General features: G+C 38.6%; 1 protein-coding gene across 1 annotated transcript in view; it reads left to right on the forward strand.

Annotated features, from left to right (window-relative positions):
* Nucleotides 1–20,521, forward strand: part of sbf2 (SET binding factor 2) — a 551,470-nt gene that overhangs the window by 220,205 nt on the left and 310,744 nt on the right. The window contains exon 3 of the mRNA XM_060838903.1: nucleotides 7,388–7,525. Coding sequence (XP_060694886.1) covers nucleotides 7,388–7,525 — 138 coding nt within the window. The remainder of the gene's footprint in view (nucleotides 1–7,387; nucleotides 7,526–20,521) is intronic.

The raw sequence follows: 20,521 nt of genomic DNA on the forward strand, positions 1-20,521 counted from the left end.
TAATCAGATATTCACAAATGGTTACACATTTCCTTTCAACTGAATGGACAAGCCCTAATAAGTTTGCATTATGTTTCTTGGTTATCTCATAAGTGCCACAACTTTATATCATGGAATCCTGGAGTCATACGGCACGGAAGCAGACACTTCAGTCTAACCAGTCCATGCTGACCATATTTCCAAAATAAACTAGTCCCACTGCCTGCCCTTGGCCCATACTCCTCCAAACATTTCTTATTCAGGTCCTTACCTAAATATTTTTTTAAGTGTTGTAGCTGTATCCACGTCCACTACTTCCTCTGGAAGTTCATTCCACACACAAATCACTGTGTTAAAAAAAAACTTTCTGCTCTTACCTTAAAAGTAGTCTTGAAATCCCCCATTCAAGAGAAACAACACTTGTCATTCACCTTATTTATACCACTCATTATTTTATAAACTTCTATAAGGTCACCTCTTTACCTCGTATGCTCCAGTGAAAGAAGTCCCAGCCTATCCAGCCTCTCCTTATAACTCTACTCTCCATTCCCAACACCGTTCTGGTCAGTCTCTTCTGAGCCCTCTCTAGTTTAATAATATCCTTCCTGTTAACAGGGAGGCTAGAACTGGACCCAGTACTCCAGAAGAGGCCTTACCAAGATTCTGTACAATCTTAACATAAGTGTCTCAACTCCTATATTCAAAGGTCTGAGCAATGATGGCAAGCATGCTAAATGCCTTCTTAACCACTATGCGTGATGCAAATTTTAAAGAATTATTTATCTGAACTTCTAGGTCTCTCTGTACTACAACATTACCCGAGCCTTACCTTGAATTGCATAAGTCTTGCCTTCCTTCATGGATGTGACACCATGTCCAGTTGTCAGTGTAATGTAACTCATGGAGGAGCAGGGTAAATTGGACAATAATGGTTTTTATGGTGACCTGTAAATGTAAGAAATTGTGTTCGCTATATAGAAACAGTTGTATCATTAGCCTCACTGTTACTCTTGAAAAATCTAGATCAATGGATAAAAACTGAATGTATGGACAACGTTGACGTCAAGGATGGTTTTAGTTCTTTGTTCCATTGATTTTACATATCCACTTTAGTGGGAAATACCCTAAAGATCAATCGGTAATTAAAGAACAGTTTGTAATTGAAAGCAGTATATTGCAGACAAAAGGTAACTCCTTTCCTACCTGTGATTTGATTATTGGTAAAGAAAACTCAGATGGATATTGCACCTTTCATGCAGGCAAGATGTTTTGAAGTGGTGCAAAGCCCGTGAAATATTTTCAAGTGTAATGCAGGGAAATATTTGGATCAAATTCTGCAAAGCTTAATTATACCATCCATGTCAGTGTGATTACTGGACAAATAATTTATTTCAGTTGGTTGATGAATGCATGTTTGGTATCAGGAATAGTAGGAAAACTTTTGTTTTTCTTTAAAGAGTGCCATTACATCATTTGCGTCGAAGGACACATTGGGTCTCGATTTAACATGCCACTGAAAAGGTGATACATCCAAACACAGCACTTCCATGGTGTTGCATTAAAGTAGTGTTTTTTAAAGTGTAATTTGTCGTTTCTGCTCGATGGAATTTGCCTGGTAGTTAATGTGTCAGCTATGTTGACTTTAGTTGATCCATTATTCTTGGCCTTCTGTTTCTTCCATAGAGAGAGTCTGGGACGCACGCATTATTTTTCTTCATATTATTAGTTTCTATGTGAAAGAATTGAATAATTTTGGCATGCAGCTTTTTCATAATCCTTTCTTCAGTTGAAAAATGTCTGATTGTCTTGCTTCTAGGCTGATGTGTGTTATTTGGTCTTAATAGGCTGGCAGTAAATATCACATCTTCATGTTCAGTATCACATTTCAGCAACGCCTCTATTTATATTTGGTGATAAACATGATATGCCTTTCAGTCTGTCTGTGAAGCATGTACCAATGTTCTTGTTACATTTATCAAAGATTATTCTTTGATTAAGTATTCCATCCTGTTCCTATTCCAAATCTAAACCTGGACTGTGTTTCATCAATCTCAGCTTTAAATGTGCTGTTATTTCTATTATGCTTTTCAAAATCATTTAAATGACACAACTTATTCAGCTTATGGTCCTGAAATGCTCTTAATACTTTTAGATTTCGAAGGTAACATTGAGTAATGAATGTCTCAAGTTATTTGGAAAAGATCCTTAGGTATATATTTGATAAAATTTTTGTTGTCACTTCTAGTTCCATTTCTCTAAGGACTATTAGATGTTTGTTGCTTCATGTATGCCTGGAGCTTTTCTTGTAATCATCAATTTGAACATATTTTCTACCCCTGCTAGCATCATGTTTCAACCATTGTCTACCTCTTGTATCTTGAGAACTCCCTGACTTTACATCATTGTACAATTTTGATATATTATCGACATTTTTTTATGCATATAACATTACTTGCAAAATCAGAACAGACCTGACAAAGTACCTTAGATCAAATAAAAGGTAGATGCTTAAGATAAGGATGAATGCTCAAACCTGCAAGTTTGAAGGAATACACTTGAAGAAAGTAGAGTGAAACTGAATGTGGCTAGTGTTACATTTGAACAAATCGATAATGTTATCTATTTAGAACAAATTAATGGAAGATGGCAGATGTGATGTAAAAGTTGGAAGAAGAATAGAGATAACTGCAAGTAATTTAGTGAAGATTGAAGGAAAATAAACTCAACTTTGTAACAAGGAATAAAATCATAAGGTGATACACTCTGTGCCTCAGAATCTGAACAATAAGTAAAGAATTACAGAAGAAAACAGACATCTTGCAAATGTGGATATTAAGGCACATGCTAAAAAAAAATTCATTTGCAAACCATAAGACAAATGAAGATTGATTTGAAATTGTAGGAGCCAAAAGAACTCTGAAAATAATGATGTCCAGAAAAAAATGGCCATTTAATCAGATCTGGAAAGCTGCACAGAAATCTTCGAAAGGTCAAAGTGGAGTGCAGCACATAAGGTTTAACTTAGACCTAGTTGGATAAGAGATGTCAAAGTGTGGTTGCAGATGAGCTGAAGTGGATATGAGAGAATTTTGCAAGGAAAACTACTGTGGCATGTCATTACAACACATGAGAATCGTAACAACAATCTTCTATTTTTCCTTAACGTCATTTACTTATTTTTAATCAGCAACAGCTGACAGGCAAATTAGCTTTCCTCAGCCAATAGATAAAGGAATCAGATATCTTGGCCCCCTGCATTTGTGTTCAAATGAAGTTTTATAAGCTGATTTTTTTTTGTAGTGTAAACATGCAGCAAAACTGAGTATTTTGTTTTACATTCTTGGAGTCATACATCTGTACAGCATGAAAACAGACCCTTTGGTCCAACTCATCCATGCTGACCCAGATATCCTAAATTAACCTGGTCCCATTTACTAGCATTTGGCCCATAATCCCGCTAGACTCTTTGCTTGTTATAGACCCTATATTCGAATGACTGACTGAAAGGAATACTCAAGATTTCATATTCTAACTGTAACAAACAACTAAAGGCAAAATTGCCTGAACACATTATTATAAAGAACAAAGAAAATTTACAGCCCAGGAACTAGCCCTTTTGCCCTCCAAGCCTGAGCTGATCTTGACTGTCCAGTCTCACTCTTTCGAGAGACTAACTCTCTATTTACTAATTTCCATTCTAAATATGTGTATAAATTATTGCTAACCAATTTATTTCTCAAGCAAGCTTCCTTTCCTATTTTTTGGTCATTCTTTGCCATACTTTGTATTCCCTAGTTTGATGTACTTTTCAATCAAACTGATTTGGACATAGTATAATGCACCCATGCTAAATGGGATGTGAACCCAGACTACAGCCTAGAAATTGGGAAGCTATACTGCAGCACAGAATGCCCTGTTTCGTTATATTTTATTTTCCCTTAAATTAGTTTAGTTAACCTTGGATTGTGGGTCTGCCTATAGGATATTTCTTTATAGCAGGAATATGTGCTGAAATATCCCCATTAATAACTCCCATTAATCATTGTAAACAGTTTTCTTCTGTCTCCACTTAATTTACCTTACTTAAGCTTACAATCCTTATTTAAATTTAAAATTGCTTTTCTTCTGAGGTTGTTTATTAATCTTGTCACACTTCACAAAACACAAGTCAAGTAAAAAAACTATTTTCTGGTTGTTTGAAGAATATGTTGCAGTCGGAAGTTATGAATGCATTTCCTCAACTTCATTCTAAACTACCAGTGCCAACCTGATTTTTCTCATTTATGCATTGATTAAAATCATCAATGATTATTGCTGTACCCTCATCAAAAACACTACTGCTACTTGCATACTTTATCCCACATTGCGATTACTGTTGAGGGGGGCTTGTAGACCAGACCAGACCATTGGTGACTCCTTTCCCCTGTATATCCTCCTCCTCTCTTCCCCCCCCCCCCCCCCCCCCCCCCCAATTAATGTAGTATTCTGATCATTGAAGCCATGGTCATTTTTTAAGTGTCACACAATGCTATTCTTGATGAACAGGGCTACCCCTCCACGTTTACTTAGTTTTCCTTCTTAAATACCTTTAACATACTTCTCAATAATCAGAACCTGATTCTTGTCATTACACAGCCAAGTGTCTGTAATTGTTATCAGTTCATATTTCTTTACTTCATTGTGTCCTATCAATTAGCTTACTTGGTTATAATTTCTGTGCACATTCAGGTATAGAGTTTTAGTATTTTTTAAAAATCTTGAACCTCCTCTTGTCTTTTTCTGACCATTGTTACTATTTTCCTGTTCTGGATTTGCTATATCTACCCAAGCTTGATCCTTTGCCACAATTGCTTAATGTAAAGTTCTCTCTGCTTTCCTAGTTATGTGGTTTGCTAAACAGTGGTGTCAGCATGTTTCACATGAAGATCAGCCCAATTACGTGGTGTTCACTTTGCTTGCCTGTTTCTTGTGAACTGGAACCCACTTCTCCCATGGCAGTCTTTGAGCTATGAACTCACGTGACTAACCTATATGCCTACTGTGAGTTGGCACTTGGCTCAGATGACCTAGAGATTATTACTCTCGAGATTCTGTTCTTCAGTTTGGTGCCTAGCTCCTCATGCTGTCTAAGCATAGCCTTTTTCTAATCCTCCCAAAGTCATTAGTACATACAAGAACTGAATTTACCCCTCCCTTCTCCAAATTCCTATCTAATCTTGAACAGATAATACTATGGTACTAGGTAGGTTATATGGATTTCTGAATCTGTGGTCATGTCTGCAACTGTACCATCTCCGATTACCACACCGTTCCTTCTCACGTACCAAATAATACCTTACTGTGTGCACGCTTGCCATTTCTCTGCTGACTTTGCATTCATCGACACAAGTGAGGACCTTAAATTTGGTAGATAATTGCAAGGGTTGAGGCTCTTGCATCACATATTTTTCTGCTTCTTGCCTGCTTCATTCATAGTCATGCCTTCCCATCTCTTCCTGAGGCAGTTTAATGTATAATTCTTTATAAAGTTTGACGTTTCTAATATCTCTGAGACTTATAAACTAAAAGTCTAAATACTGTTGCAATTTACACGTGAATATTTTGTTGGATGTCATTGACCCCACAATAACCAAACAACTCCACTTTTTATTGAACAACATTGGAGTGGGTCAGGTGAACTTCTGCTCTATTTCACCTTAAATTAAGCAACCTATCCTAAAGCATAATGGCTTTGTAAGCTTCATATTTTAATATTATGTCCTTAATTGCTGCTTGTATTAAGAGACACAAAGAGTTAGTCTGTTGTCGACATAGTGATATAGCACAGAAACAGACCCTTGAACTCAACTCATCCATACTAATCAGGTGTCCTAAGAACTAGTCCAATTTGCTTGTTTGCCCGTGTCCCTCCAATCCTTTTCATATCCATGTACCTATCCAAATGTCTTTTAAATGTTGTAGTTGTACAGACCTCTATCAGTTCCTCTGGCAGCTCTGAACATTGGTTTCATGGAGAATACACTGCTTAGGAAAAAATAAGGAACATGTTGAGGAGCTCTGATTTTATCCTGGAACTGACCATTCCTTAGTGAAATATGCCAATGCATGAACTCATTGTAATATTTGAATATTTTTAAGTAATTCCATATAACAATCAGTTTAGATTTTTTTCTCTAGATTAGACAGTACAGAGCTGAAAGAAATGAGATGAACCTTTGCCAGCAGTGTTTATTAGATTGTATTTTCTCTTCAAAAATGGTATTAAGTTGAGGGGAAGTGATGGTATCATGATACTGTCACTGGACTTAAAATCCAGAGACCCAGACTAATGCACTGGAGACATGGTTGTGGCATTCTGATAATAGTACTGAAGACATGTTCCAGGACTAGCCACATTCTCCAGCTAAGCTGTCCCATAATAGTGACAACACCAGCATCCACCTGTTAATGTGGAAAGTTGGCCAGGCATGTCCTGTCCACAAAAAACATTACAGATGTAACTCAGCCAATTCTGTCCCATCAATCTATTATCGATCATCATCAAAAAAAAACTGGTAACTCTGAGGACCGGGATCAGTTTAGACTTCAGCAAAGGAGGTTAAAGAAACAGACTAAGAAAGGAAAAGAGAATATGAATGTAATTCATGAGAAGCAAAAGGCTGATTGCAAGAGCTGTTAGGTATTGAAAAAAATGAAGCTAGGTAAAATTCGGCCCATTAAGGTGGGGATAGGAGATGTTATGGTAAAGAGCAGTGAAATGGCAGAAAAATTAAACTGATTGCTGTACATGAAAGAAGAGACAAATTGTCCCAGAAATATTAGGTGACCATGGGGCTTGAGAGACTGAGAAATATGATCTCAGTAAAAAAGTGAAATTTGGTTCGGGAGGTTTAATCTAGTACTTCAATGAGCTTTGTCCCAGACTGTTAAAGGTAGTGGTTATCTTTCAAAATTCTATAATTTCTGGAAATGTTTCTGCACTTGAAAATAGAAAATTGAACCACCGTACACAGTTTCCCTTCTATAAAACAAAAAGGCAGGTTTGGAGTGGCAAACTGAGACTGCCATTCCCTGAATAATGTCACCCAATATTTCAGGTCTATGATAGTCAGACCTTGAACGCTTTTCCAGTTCTGATCAAAGAACGTCAGCATGGCTTATTGACTCTGACTCTCCCTTGCCTGATCTGTTAAGTATTTTGAATTACTTCTGTTTTAAATTCAGATTTCCAGAGTTTTGCAATTGTGTTACAAAATTAAAAATGCAGTTTAATCAATATTGGTAGTTTCACTGTTGTAGCACTGACAAGTCGCGTATACAATTTCATAAGCCAATGTCTCAAATATTTCAAAACATTTGAGAAACAAAATTGTGTCCAACTGTGTTCATTATTTGTTTTTAATTCTAGTTTTGTCAACCTGGTGGCTGGCAGCTGTCCACTGAACGAAAGCAGCCGACATACTTTGTGGTGGTTCTGACAGATATCGACTCAGATCGGCACTACTGTGCATGTCTAACTTTTTATGAAGCTGAAATTAATTTACAAGTAAGTACATTCAGAGAATTTCCTATGTAATGCATCTTACTTTACAATGTGGTTAATATTTCATAAGTCCAGCCACCACAATAGGCTTCCAGAGAGCGGGTAATTTGAAGAGTGAAGAGCTCTGAGGGCTGTTACGCTGGACAGGCTACAGACACAGGACAGTACTGTCAGGGAGGTCATTCCAGGATCTTGATCCATTGCTGGTCCTTCACTGTCAATATGGTTCCAAAATCAGAATTGTGTGTGGCTTGGAGGGTATCTTGGAAGTAGTGCTGTTCTTGTTTGTTACTCTTGTCTCTTTCGGTGGTGCATTGGCTGGTTTGACAGGTGTTGTTTTAGGAGCTTTTGTAAATAGTGCACACTGCTGCCACTCTGTCAGTGGTGGAGGAAATGAATATTGAAGATTTTGAAATAAAACATGAGTCAAATAGCTGCTTAATTCTGGATGTTGCTGTGTTTCTTGAATGTAGTTGGAGTTGCACTCATCCAGGTTAATAGAGAGTTTTCAATCATACAACTGCCTTGTGCCTTGTAGAAAGCGAATAGGCTTTAAGGATATAAGATTTGAGGTGCAGACTCCTTAGCCCTTGGCCTGTTCTTTAGATCAAAGTATTTATCTGGCTCACCAATGAAAAGATGTTGATAGCTGATAGATTCTTCATGAATATCAAGGGTGACGGTTTGATCTCTCTTGTTGGAGATGCTTAATACCTAGTGTATATGTGGTGCAAAAGTACTTAACACTTATCAATACAAGCCTGAATGTTGTCCAGTTCTTGCCAGACTTGGATACCAACTTCTTTAGTATCTAATGAGTTGTAAATGGTGTTGAATGTTGTGAAATCATCAACAAAAGTCTCCATTTTTGACCTTCCTTCCATCATAAGGTGATTGATGAAATAGCTGAAGATGGTAGGGCCTAGGACAGGGATCTCGTGGTACAGGGGTAGATGTCCTACCATTGGGCCAGAGGCTATGCTCAATCTCACCTGCTCAAAAGATGTGTAATAATATCTCTGAGCAAGGTGATTTAAAAAAAACCCAACATATGGATTTAGAGGGCTCTTGTGGCACAGTGTTAATGTCCTTACCACTTCCATCTGCTCAAGAAGTGTGTAAGAAAATCTCTGAACAGGTTGCTTAGGATCTAAAACTCAGTATAAAAATAACTAAAAACCCTGAGTAGAAGACCAGACTCTGACTAAGTAACTTTGGGTCCTTGTAGTGCAGTGGTGGTGTCTCTACCTCTGAGCCATGACGCCCAGTTTCAAGTCTCACCTGCTCCAGAGGTGGGTAATAATGTGACTGATAAAATATCTGCTCTGAGGAATTCCTGAACAGTTACCAATGATTATTACAAATGCCATTGATGATGACATCAATATTGACGAGATTCTTTACACATCTGGGGTGAAACTAGCACAAAAATGGTGAATTTTACTGCCTTTTTCTCCATGGTGTGTTTACACTGATTTGTGTTGATGTTGATTTTTCCTTTCAAAACCGAGACAAGTGAACTATAAGGTATTATGATGCAAATAATTCTGGTTTAGGAGGTTGTCATTTCAAGAATGGTGAATTTGGAGCACTATACATTTTAAACATTTTACTTTTAAGCACTGTCCATGATCAGAATTATATTAAAGTGTGTATGTGAAAAATGAATTCTGTTTATACCAAACTTCAAAATCCTTATCATTATCTTTTACAAAATATAATTATGTCCACTATCAGGGAATGGTGTGCTTATAATAGAGAACATTTAAGTACGGTTCCAGAGGCTTGCTTTGCTTTCCTTGCTGAACTATTAGATACAATTTGTCACCAAGTATAATAAATTTTTAATTAATTTATGTTCGTAAAACTCCAAGAACATTGCTATAGTCCATTTGTACAAGAAGCATTTTTGGCAGCTGACTTGTTACTTAATTGAAATGCATCAAAACAAGTTCAAGATAAGTCTGAGCTAAATTATCTTTCCAGAATATTTCTTCAGATAATGATTATAAACATAATGTTGTGCAAAGATCTTTGTTTGTGAATGTTAATGTGAGGTTAAGGCCTTTAGTTTGTTACCTCCATCCTAAGTTATAAAATGGAATGTGGATTATGGTATTCCAGTGTTTTTATCAGCAGATTGATTTTCCTCTTGCACAGTTAACCCTAAAGCTTGTCCTGGAACCTTTATGGATAGCTTCCATTTCCTTCTCTGGACAATCTGTCATGTAGACATCAGTTGCTAAACATATAAAGTTCAAGGTTCTCCTGGTCAGACACCACAATTATGAATTTATTAAGATAAGCTACATACATTGAATTCCATTCTAATGACTAGATAATATGGCAAGCTGTATTGTTGTCCTTGTATTGCATGAAAAAAACAGAACATTTTGCAAAAACAGCAGTCTTTAAGATACAACATAAAAATGGCTCAAATGCAGCAGAACAAAAATATGAAAGTTGTTTAATCTGTACAATTTAACTTTAGAAAGAGTGATTCATTTTTTTTTAGATATAGCCATTGTTTTATGCCAGGGAGATGGAACATTTGTTATATGTTATCTGAACTGGCAGTTGGATATTAAACTTATAAACTCGGACTTCAAGTAACGTGTTTTTTTTTACAAATTGAACAAAGGTTGTTTTGCCAACCATTATTCCCCTTTAACTACTTAACTGAAAGTAGAAAAAAAAATCAACTTAAGACTAATGTTTCTTTGTTGAAAAATCAATATCCATGATGGCTACTGTACAGTAGGATGCCATTCAGCCCATTGTGTCTCTGCTCATCAGTCTCTACCACTTCCCTTTTGGCCTACAATAGTTTCTTTTTGGGACAACATCCAATTTTTTGATGGCTGTAAATGCATCAACATCCTCCATTATTATTTTGCCATTCACCTTAAGTTGGTGTTCTATGATTCTCAACTCTGTTGCTACCTCGAATGGTTTGTTACACTTACTGCTCCAGTTGAGGCTGAGTCAATCTTTCATGTAGTTTAGCCATAACGTTCTTGCTTTTGAACAATGTTACTCTATTTATAAGGCCCAAGATTTCATGTGCCATGTTAATTATTTTTTCAACGTGGCCTTCCCCCTTCAGTGATTTGGGCACACACATCCTTGGATTTCTCAGTTTCATAAACATGGAAAATAGGAGCAGGCTGAACTGCTCTTTCAGCTTGCTTTCCCATTCAGTATGACCATGGCTGATCATCCACCTCAGTACTCATACCCACTTTCTCCCCATGCTCTTTGATCCCTTTAAACCTAACAACTATCTTAACTCCTTCCATGTTTTGGTTTCAAACTCTCTCTGGCAGAGCATTCCAGCATCACCGCTCTCTGGGTAAAGAAAGTTTTCCTCATCTCAGCCCTAAATGGCCTACCCCTTATCTTTAGACTGTGACCCCTGGCTCTGGACTCCCTGATCATCAAGAATGTTTTCCTTGCATTTATCTAGTTTCACCCAGGTAGAATTTCATGTGTTTCTATAAGATCTCCCTTCATTCTTCTAAGTTTCAGTGACTCAATTCAGTCTGTCTTCATGTGTCAGTCCTACGAATGAAGATGGTCAAGCTTTGTGGCACTCCCTCCATAGCCAGAACATCTTTATTCAGATAAACTGAACATAATATTCTCGATGTTGTTTCACCAAGGCCATGTACAATTGTAACAAAACATTCTACTCCTATACTTGAAGCTAACGTATTATTTGTTGCCTTCACAGCCTACTCCACCTGCATGCTTACTTTCAGTGACTATTGTACAAGGATACTCTGTTCTTGTTGAACCTCCCCCTTTCCTGATTTGATTGCTCTCCAGATTATTTTGCCTTTGTTTTTGTTACCAACTTGGATAATTTTCACATTTGTCTATCATCTGCCATGCCTTTTCTCTCCCACTCACATTGTTCAAATCACACTAAAGCATCTCTGCATCCTTTTCACAGCTTACCATCCCATCCAGCTCTGTACCTCCTGCAAACTGGGGTATTTTACTTAGTTCCCTCATCTAAATGACTAATATATATTGTGAATAGTTAGGGTCCAAACATTGATCCTTGTAGTGCCACTTGGAAAAATAACAGTTTATTCCTACTGTTTGTTTCCTGTCTGCCAGTTTCTCTGTCCATGTCAGTGCACTAACCCCAGTCCCATGCATTTCAATTTTGCGTGCTAATCACTTAGTTGGGACCTTATCAAGTCATTTGAAAGTCTCATGCACTCCCTTTATAATTGTATTATTTGATTTACATTACCTCACTTCATTCTTCCAAGCAAAATATATTGTTTCACAGTTCTTTGCCTTAAATCTCATCTGTTACTGACTATCCATTCTATGAGCCTGCTTTACATCCTCTTGGAGTCTGTCGCTATGCTCATTATAGTTCACAATACCTTCAATTTTTGTACATTTTAAACTTCATAATTTTACTTCATAAATTTTGAAATTTCACCCTAAATATCCAAGTTCAGATCAGTAATTCAAATCAACTAAAGTGGTAGTCCTAATATTGCGCAAGCTCACCATGTGCCGTCCTCCAATCTGAAAAACAATCAATCAATCATTCACCACTACTCGGACTCCTGTCACTGACCCCGCGTTATCTCCATGTTGTCACTGTTGCTTTTATTCCAAGACTTTTAACTTAACTGGCCTGTCAGAAAACATTTTGAAAGACCACTTATACATACAACCACATTACTCTCATCAACTTTCCTGTTAACTAATTTAAAAAGTCAAGTCTGTTAAATACTATTTGCCCTTTGCAAATGCATATTAGCTTTTCTAATTGACATTTGTCCAAGTGATAATCCGTCTACCAGATTATCAATTGTAAAAGCTTTCCCAACGCAAAGATTAAACACATTGAGCTGTCGTTACTGTGCTTATTCTTTCATTCCTTTTTGTGTATGGCCGGACCATTTTCAATTCTCCTGTCAGAGTCCTGTAGCACGAAAAACTGACTCCTTGGACCCCCTAGTCCATGCTGACCATAATTCCAAACTAAACTAATTCCACCTGCCTACAGTTGGCCCACTTGTAACTGTACTCACATCCACCACTTCCTTGAGCAGTTCATTCCACACATGAATCAGTGTGTGTGTGTGTCTTTAAAAGAAAACACCCTTTTTTTTTTAATCTTAGTCCTCTCACCTTAAAAATATGTCCCCTCGTCATGAAATTCCTCAACCCTCGGGAAATGACATCTGCCATTCACCTTATCTATCCCCTCCGTAATTTTATAAGGTCACCCCATAACCACATCTGCTCCAGTGAAAAAGTCCCAGCCTATCTAACCTCTTCTTATAACTCAAACCCTCCATTCCTGGCCATGGAACCCTCTCCAGCTTAATAACATCCTTCCTATAATGGGGCGACCAGAACTAGACACGGTATTCCAGAAGAGACCTTACCAATATTCTCTGCAACCTCAGTATAACGTCCCAACTCCTATAATCAAAGGTTTAGCAATGGAGGTAAGTGTACGAAATGTCTCCTTAACCACCATACCTATTCACGATGCAAACTTGAAAGAATAATGTGCCTGAACCCCTAGGTCTCTCTGTTTTACACAACTGCCCAAGGCAGTAGTTTTAATAAATTCTGCCCTTGTTTGTTTACCAAACTGCAATACCTCACATTTATCCAAATTAAATTCAACCTGTCACTCCTTAACCTATTGACCCAATTGATCAAGATCTCTTTGTAATCTTAGATAAGGTTCTTCACTGTTCTTTACTATACCACCAATTTTGGTGTTATCCGCAAACCGTTACTAACCATGTCTTTTATGTTCTTAACTAAATCATTTATATAAATGACAAATGAGGACTCACTGATTTCTGTGAAACACCATTGGCCTCCAGGCCGAGAAATAAACCTCCAACATCACTGTTTCCTGCCATTCAATCAATTTTGTATTGAGTTGGCAAGCTCACCCTGAATCCAAGTGATCTAACTTTACTAATTCTACCGTGCAGAACCTTGTCAAAGGCTTTAGTAAAGTCTAAGTAAACAATGACTACTGCTGTGCTCTCATTAATCTTTTTGGTTACTTCCTCAAAAAACACAATCAAGTTTGTGAGACATAAGTATTTGGCAGCTGTTCTCACTGTGGAGAAGGAAACGGAACTACAGAACCTGGGGAAATAAATAGTGACATCTTGAAAAATGCCCAAGATCTGATCAGGTGTAGCCTAGAACTTTGGGAAACTAGGGAAGTGATTGGGCCCCTTGCTGAGATATTTGTGTCATCAATAGCCACTGGTGAGGTGCTGGAAGACTGGGGAGATTGGCTAATGTGTTGCCGTTATTTAAAAAAGGTGGTAAGGAAAAGCCAGGGAACTATAGACTGGTGAACATGACATCAATGGTGGACAGATGTTGGAGGGGATCCTGAGGAACAGATTTTATCTGTATTTGGAAAGAAAATGACTTATTTTGGAACAGTCAACGTGGCTTTGTCCATGGGAAATCATGTCTCAGTAACTTGATTGAACTTTTTGAAGAAGCAGCAAAGAGGATTGTTAAAGCAGAGCAGTGGATGTCAGACTTGACCGAGAGTGGAATTAAACCAGGGTCCCTGACGCTGAGGCATTAATGTTAACCACTGAGCCACCGTGCCACTCCAAATACAAGGAAGCTAAATTACATCTGATTTAGAGTATTATTAATGTCATTTTGCACAGGTTTTGTTTGAACTGTGAGAAACTATGTATCATTTTTTATCACATATCCTGTATTAAGTATGTGTGTTTACTGATTGTAACCATATCCTGTTTAAGCACAGCAGTTCACATTCTGAGGTTTGACCAGATCAATGCATACTTAGCTTCACAATTAAGTGCTAATATACAAATTCACATTTGTTTGTAATTCTTTGTATAATATGTGTTTATAGAAAAAGAAAGCTTGTTTGAGATGGCTGTATATTAATGTCAGAATAAGGATGTAAATCTAAAGACTCAAAATTAAAATATTTTTTTATGGAGCTAAAATGTTATGGGTGTATAGTAGCAATGAAAGCAGTTAAGCAGGTGGTTATCATGTAGTATGCAATGTTTTAGAAAATTAAAGATGTTTCTACAGCAATCTGGGCAACATTGTATAATTCTAAGGGCAGAATTTTATGTGGGGATGGTAGCTGAAAGTGTGATAAGTAGATGGAGGTGGGGGTAATGGTGATAGGTCGGAGAGGAAGTCGAGCAGATAGGTGGAAAGGAAGATGGACAGGTAGAACAGGTCATGACGGCAGTGCTGAGTTGGAACGTTGGAACTTGGATAAGGTGGAGGCAGAGGAAACTGGTGAAATCTGCATTGATGCCATGTGGTTGGAGGGTCCCGAGGCGGAAGATGAGACCATTGCCACTCCCAAACCACCTGACTTGTCCTACCTGTCCATCTTCCTTCCCACCTATCCAGTCCCCCTTCCTCTCTGACCTATCACCATTACCCCCACCTCCATCTACCTATTCCACTTTTAGCTACCTTCCGTCCCAGCCCCCCCCCCCCCATTTATCTCTCCATGCCCTCGGCTCACAGCCTCATTCCTGATTAAAGGCTTTTGCCCGAAATGCTGATTCTCCTGCTCCTCGGATGCTGCCTGGTTTGTGCTTTTCCAGCACCACTCAACTCTAATTTCCTGCATCTGCACTCCTCACTTTTGCCCTCCTGGACTGTGGCAACCAGAACTGCACACAATAATAAAGCTGTGGCCCAACCAATGTCCTAGACAGCTACATCCTCCCAGTTCTTGCTTTTGTTAGTTGAGAATATAATACAAGTATTTCATGTGCCACTTTCTCCCTGTTTTGAGTGTCCAAATCCAAAATGTCTTTGTCCACCTTTGTTAGAATGGTCAGATTTCACACTACCCAGCTGCTCCTTGTCCTCTTGTGTGTTGTGAGCCTAATCTCATGGAAAAACAATGGGTCAATGTCAAGTCATATTTGTTGAGTAGGACCATTAGTTCTTCTGCTTTTCCATTCCATGTTATATTGAATATTCTGTATATTTAGCGTTTCTAACCTCCACCCACCAGCCTCCTCAAAACCTTGCAGGTTGAAAGGGACCCTTGAATTGTCATTGATATTGCATACGGTCAACTCATGCACTGCCTTAGCTAAATCCTTTTTTACACAACACATACATACCCTCCCATAGTTGTGCATCAGATTTGACATTGAGGATGCTCATTTACCCTTGCAGCATGGAGGAGGCTGATCAGATTTCACAGCAGTTTAGCCAGGGTCCAATGGACAAGCCCACAGCTGCTAACATCCTCTTCCACCTCCTTGCCGTTGCCTAAAAGACCGAAAGAAATAGGAAAAAGAGTAGGTCATTCAGCTCTGTGACATCTGATAGAATCACAGTTGATCTGACATTACTCATATCCATCTGTTTCAGCTTTGGATCAGTTTAAGCAACTTTTTGTGAAGCTTTACTTTGTCTAATGGCATTAGAGATAACATTTTACAAATATTGGTGATGGAAAGTGATATTTGATCCATTCTTGCCTGACTTCCAATGCATTGTACATAAAAAGATTCAGAAGCCTGACTGGAATTCTGCATTAAGATCATTCATGACAATATTTTCAAATTCATAATTTCTACCCCACCAGAAATTATCTACATAAAGAATAGTAAAGATTCCTGGATGCTGCCCCATCTGGTGCCAGTAATGGTCTGCTTTTAACTGAGCAAAAGTCGATTTTAATAAGACAGACCTTACTGACAACTTCTGGAGGCATCATTCAGGCCATATACACCATTGTTTAATTTCCAGTGTTTCCCCATTGCATTTGGTGCCTCTGTTGGAGGATAAAGAAGTATTCCCTCTTAAGTTGATCTTTCTGCAGAAATGCAGCATTAATATCAACTGATCAACTTCCTAAATGTTTGATTCTAACAAAGCCAAAATTACTTTTTCTGTTACAGGTGGATCTACTCATATCTTTCTTCCCCAGTTTTTATTTGAAACATCACGTCACGTCATGCTTTAGCCTTAAATTCCATCTGGGGATGCATTTTTGGTACATGTCCACCTATGTGATAGAACCCATAACTAGCACTTAGCAGTTTAGTAGTTCTAGTTTTTTTGGAATATTTTATTAACAGGACTTCTTGTTTGAATAAATATGTCACCACTGTTTAAAAATGGAAGTAGACAAAAGGCAGGTAACTGTAGGCCTATTGGCTTAACTTCTGTAATGGGGAAAATGCTTGAATTTATCATCAAGGAGGAAATAGTGAGACAGCTGGATAGAAATTGTCCCATTAGGCAGATGCAACATGGGTTTATGAAAGGCAGGTTGTGTTCAACTAATTTCTTGGAATTCATTGAGGGTATTATGAGCATGGTGAACAACAGGGAACCAATGGATGTGGTGTATTTAGATTTTCAAAAGGCATTTAACAAGATGCTACACTGAAGGCTGCTGCATAAGGTAAAAGTACATGGCATTACAGGTAATGTATTAGTGTAGATAAAGAATTGGTTAACTAACAGAAAGTAAAGAGTGGGGATAAATGTATGTTTTTCTGGTTGGTGATCAGCAGATAGTGTTGTACCCGAAGAATAAGTGTTGGGATATACATAGTTATGATCTGCAGTTGCGAACCGAATGTATAGGGTCAAAGTTTTGAAATAACACTAAAATGAGCGATAGAGCAGTGTGTGCAGAGGACACTGAAAGTCTGCAGAGGCATATAGGTAGGTTAAGACAATGGGCAATGGTCTGGCACATGGAGTACAATATTTGTCAAAGTGAGGTCATCCATTTTGGCAGGAATAACCACTAAATGAACTATTATTTAAATGGTGAAAAATTGCAGCATGCTCCTATCACATATCTGTGCATGAATGACACAAGTTGGTTTGTAGGTACAGCAGGTAATTAAGGCAAATAGAATATTGTCCTTCATTGTGAGGGGGATAGAATTTAAAAACAGGAAAATTTTATGCTGCAGCTGGTGGTGTGGCCACACCTGGAAGACGGTGTACAGTTTTGGTCTCCTTACTTGAGAAAGGCTGTGGACTTCAGTAAGAATGTGTTCAACAAGGTTCCTTATGGTAGACTAATTGGCAAGGTTAGGTCACATGGAATATAGGGAGAACTGATCATTTGGATACAGAACTGGCTCAAAGGTAGGGATGGTGGAGGGTTGCCTTTCGGACTGGAGGCCTTTGTTCAGTGGTGTGTCACGAGGATTGGTGCAGGATCCACTTGTTTTGTCATTTACAGAGGAACCTCGATTATCTGAAGAACACAGGTGGGGAGTATTTCATTTGGTTAATCGAATTCTGGATAATTAAATGCTGGATAACAAAATTTAGCCAATCATCGGGACCTTGCAGTCTTGCCAGATAATCCGAAATTCAGATAATTGAATGCCGGATAAGAGAGGTTCCAATATACATAAATGATTTGGATGTGATCATAGAAGGTATGGTTAATAAGTTTGCAGATGACACCAATATTGGTGGTGTAGTAAACAGCGAAGATGATTTCCTTGGAGTTCAGTGGGATCTTGATCATATGGGCCAATGAGCTGAGGAGTGGTAGATGGAGTCTAATTTAGAGCATTTTGCAAAGGCAAATTAGGGCAGGACATATACCAGGTGAGGTTCTGGGAAGTGTTGCTGAACAAAATTCTTGGAGCGCAGGTTAACAGTTCCATGAAAGTGGAGTCGCAGGTAGTAAGAATAACGCAGAAGGTGTTTGGTATGCTTGCCTTTTATTGATCAGTGTTCTTTGAGTACAGGAGTTGAGAGGTCATGTTGCTTCTGTACAAGACCTTGGTTAGGCCACTATTGGAATACTGCATGCAATTATGATCTCTCTCCTAATGGAAGGATGTTATGAAACCTGAAAAGGTTCAGAAAAGATTTACAAGGATGTTGCCAGTATTGGAGGGTTTGAACCAAAGGGAGATGCTGAATAGGATAGGGCTGTTTTCCCTGAAGCGTCGGAGGCTGAGGGGTGGCCTTATATAAGTTTATAAAATTATGAGGGAGGCATGTATAGGGTGAATAGCCAAGGTATTTTCTCCCGTTTGGAGAAGTCTAGAACTACAGGGCATAGGTTTAAGCTGAGAAGAATTTAAAGATTTAAAAGGGAGCCAAGGGGCAACTTTTCACACAGTGGTGCGTGTATGGAATGAGCTGCTAAAGGAAGTGGTGGAGGCTGATGCATTTACAACATTTAAAAGGCATCTGGATGGGTACATTAATAGGGGTTTGGAGGGGTATGGGTGAAAAGCTGGCAAGTGAAACTGGTTGGCATGGACAAGTTGGACCATAAGGTTTGTTTCCAGCTGTACAGCTCTGATTTTTGTTTCTGAAAACCATGCTGACTATCCCTCATCGGACCTTGCCTCTCCAAATGCATATAAGTCCTATCTTTCAGAATTACTTCCAACAACGTACCCACTGTTGAAGTCAGACTGTAAGGTCGATAATTTCTTCCATTCCTTCTTAAACAAAGGTTCAACATTAGCCATTCTCCAATTATCTGGCACCTCACCTGTAGTTATAGATGTTACAAATATTTCTGTAAGGGGCTCCTCAATTTCCTCCCTAACTTCCCACAAGTTTCTAGGCTATACTAGATCGGGCGTCTGGCATGACTTCTGTATGTAAGGGGAATTGAAAGATTATGGTCGATGTCTCCATAATTTCCATCCTTACTTCCCTCTATCTTTGAAACCATATAATCTGGACCTGGAAGCTTTGAATCTTTTAACAGGACAGAAATAGGCTGGCAGAATCAGTGGATGGAATTTAATACAAAGAAGAGGTAACTTTTTCATGCAGAACATGGTGTGTATCTGTAATGAGACTCCAGAAGAAGTGATGGAGGCAAGTACAATTACAGCAATTAAAAGGTATCTGGGTAGGTATGTGAATAGGAAGGGCTTAGAAGGATATGGGCCAAATGCTGGCAAATGGGACTCAGTCAGATTGGCATGTCCGTTTGGTGCAGATGAGCTGAACTGAAAAAACTGTTCCTGTGCTGCATGACTGTGTCTCTATCATTCTGTAGATGTGAGGTAATGCATTTCTGAAAATGAATTCGCGGAATGTGTTGCTAGATAGCCCATCTCTATTTACCCATGAAAGATGACAGCAAGCTGTCATCTTGAACTACTGTGTTCCATTTCCTTGTGGGTAGATCCACAATGCTGTTGGAGAGGGAGTTACAGGATTTTTGACCCCGAAATACTGAAGGAATGAGTTAGGCTTCAAAATTAGAATGGTGCGTAGCTTAGCAGGGAACATGAAGGTGGTGGCGTTCCCTTGTGTGTGTTCTTGTCTTTCTAAATGATAGTGGTCATGGGTTTGATAGCCCTGTTGAGGAACTTATGAGAACTTTTGTTGTGCATCTTATAAGTGGTGCACATTGCAGCAATTGAACATTTGTTGGTGTAGGGAGTGAATTTTTTTGGGCTGCTTTGAGTTGGCTGATGTCAAGCTTCTTTAGTGCTATTGGCGCTGCACTCCTCCAAGCAAATGAGGAATATTCCATCACACTCCTAACTTATGCCTTGTACATGATGGACAGATGTTGGGTGTCAAAAGGAGAATTACTCATTACATGTTTTTTAACCTCTGACCTGTTCTTGTAACCACAGCACTTGTGTAACAGATCAAATTCAGTTTCTGATCAATGATAAACCACAGGCTGTTGATAGTGGGGGAGTCATTGGCAGGAATGCCATTGAATGTCAAGGGGCAATGGTTAGATTCTCTCTTGGTGCAAGTGGTCATTGGCTGGTATTTCTGTGGCCACATCTGGATATTGTTCAGGTCGTGCAGCATTTGAACCTGAATTGCTTCAGTAATTGTAGTGAATAGTGCTGAATCTTATTCAGTTGTCAATGAACATCCCACATCTGACCTTGTCATGGAGAGTAAATAATTGATGGAGCAGCTGAAGATGATTGGGCCAAGACAGTACCCTGAGGAACTCTGCAGAGAGATCCTGGA

Source organism: Hemiscyllium ocellatum, chromosome 18 (assembly GCF_020745735.1).
Source record: "Hemiscyllium ocellatum isolate sHemOce1 chromosome 18, sHemOce1.pat.X.cur, whole genome shotgun sequence".
In the NCBI taxonomy this organism is placed as follows: domain Eukaryota; kingdom Metazoa; phylum Chordata; class Chondrichthyes; order Orectolobiformes; family Hemiscylliidae; genus Hemiscyllium; species Hemiscyllium ocellatum.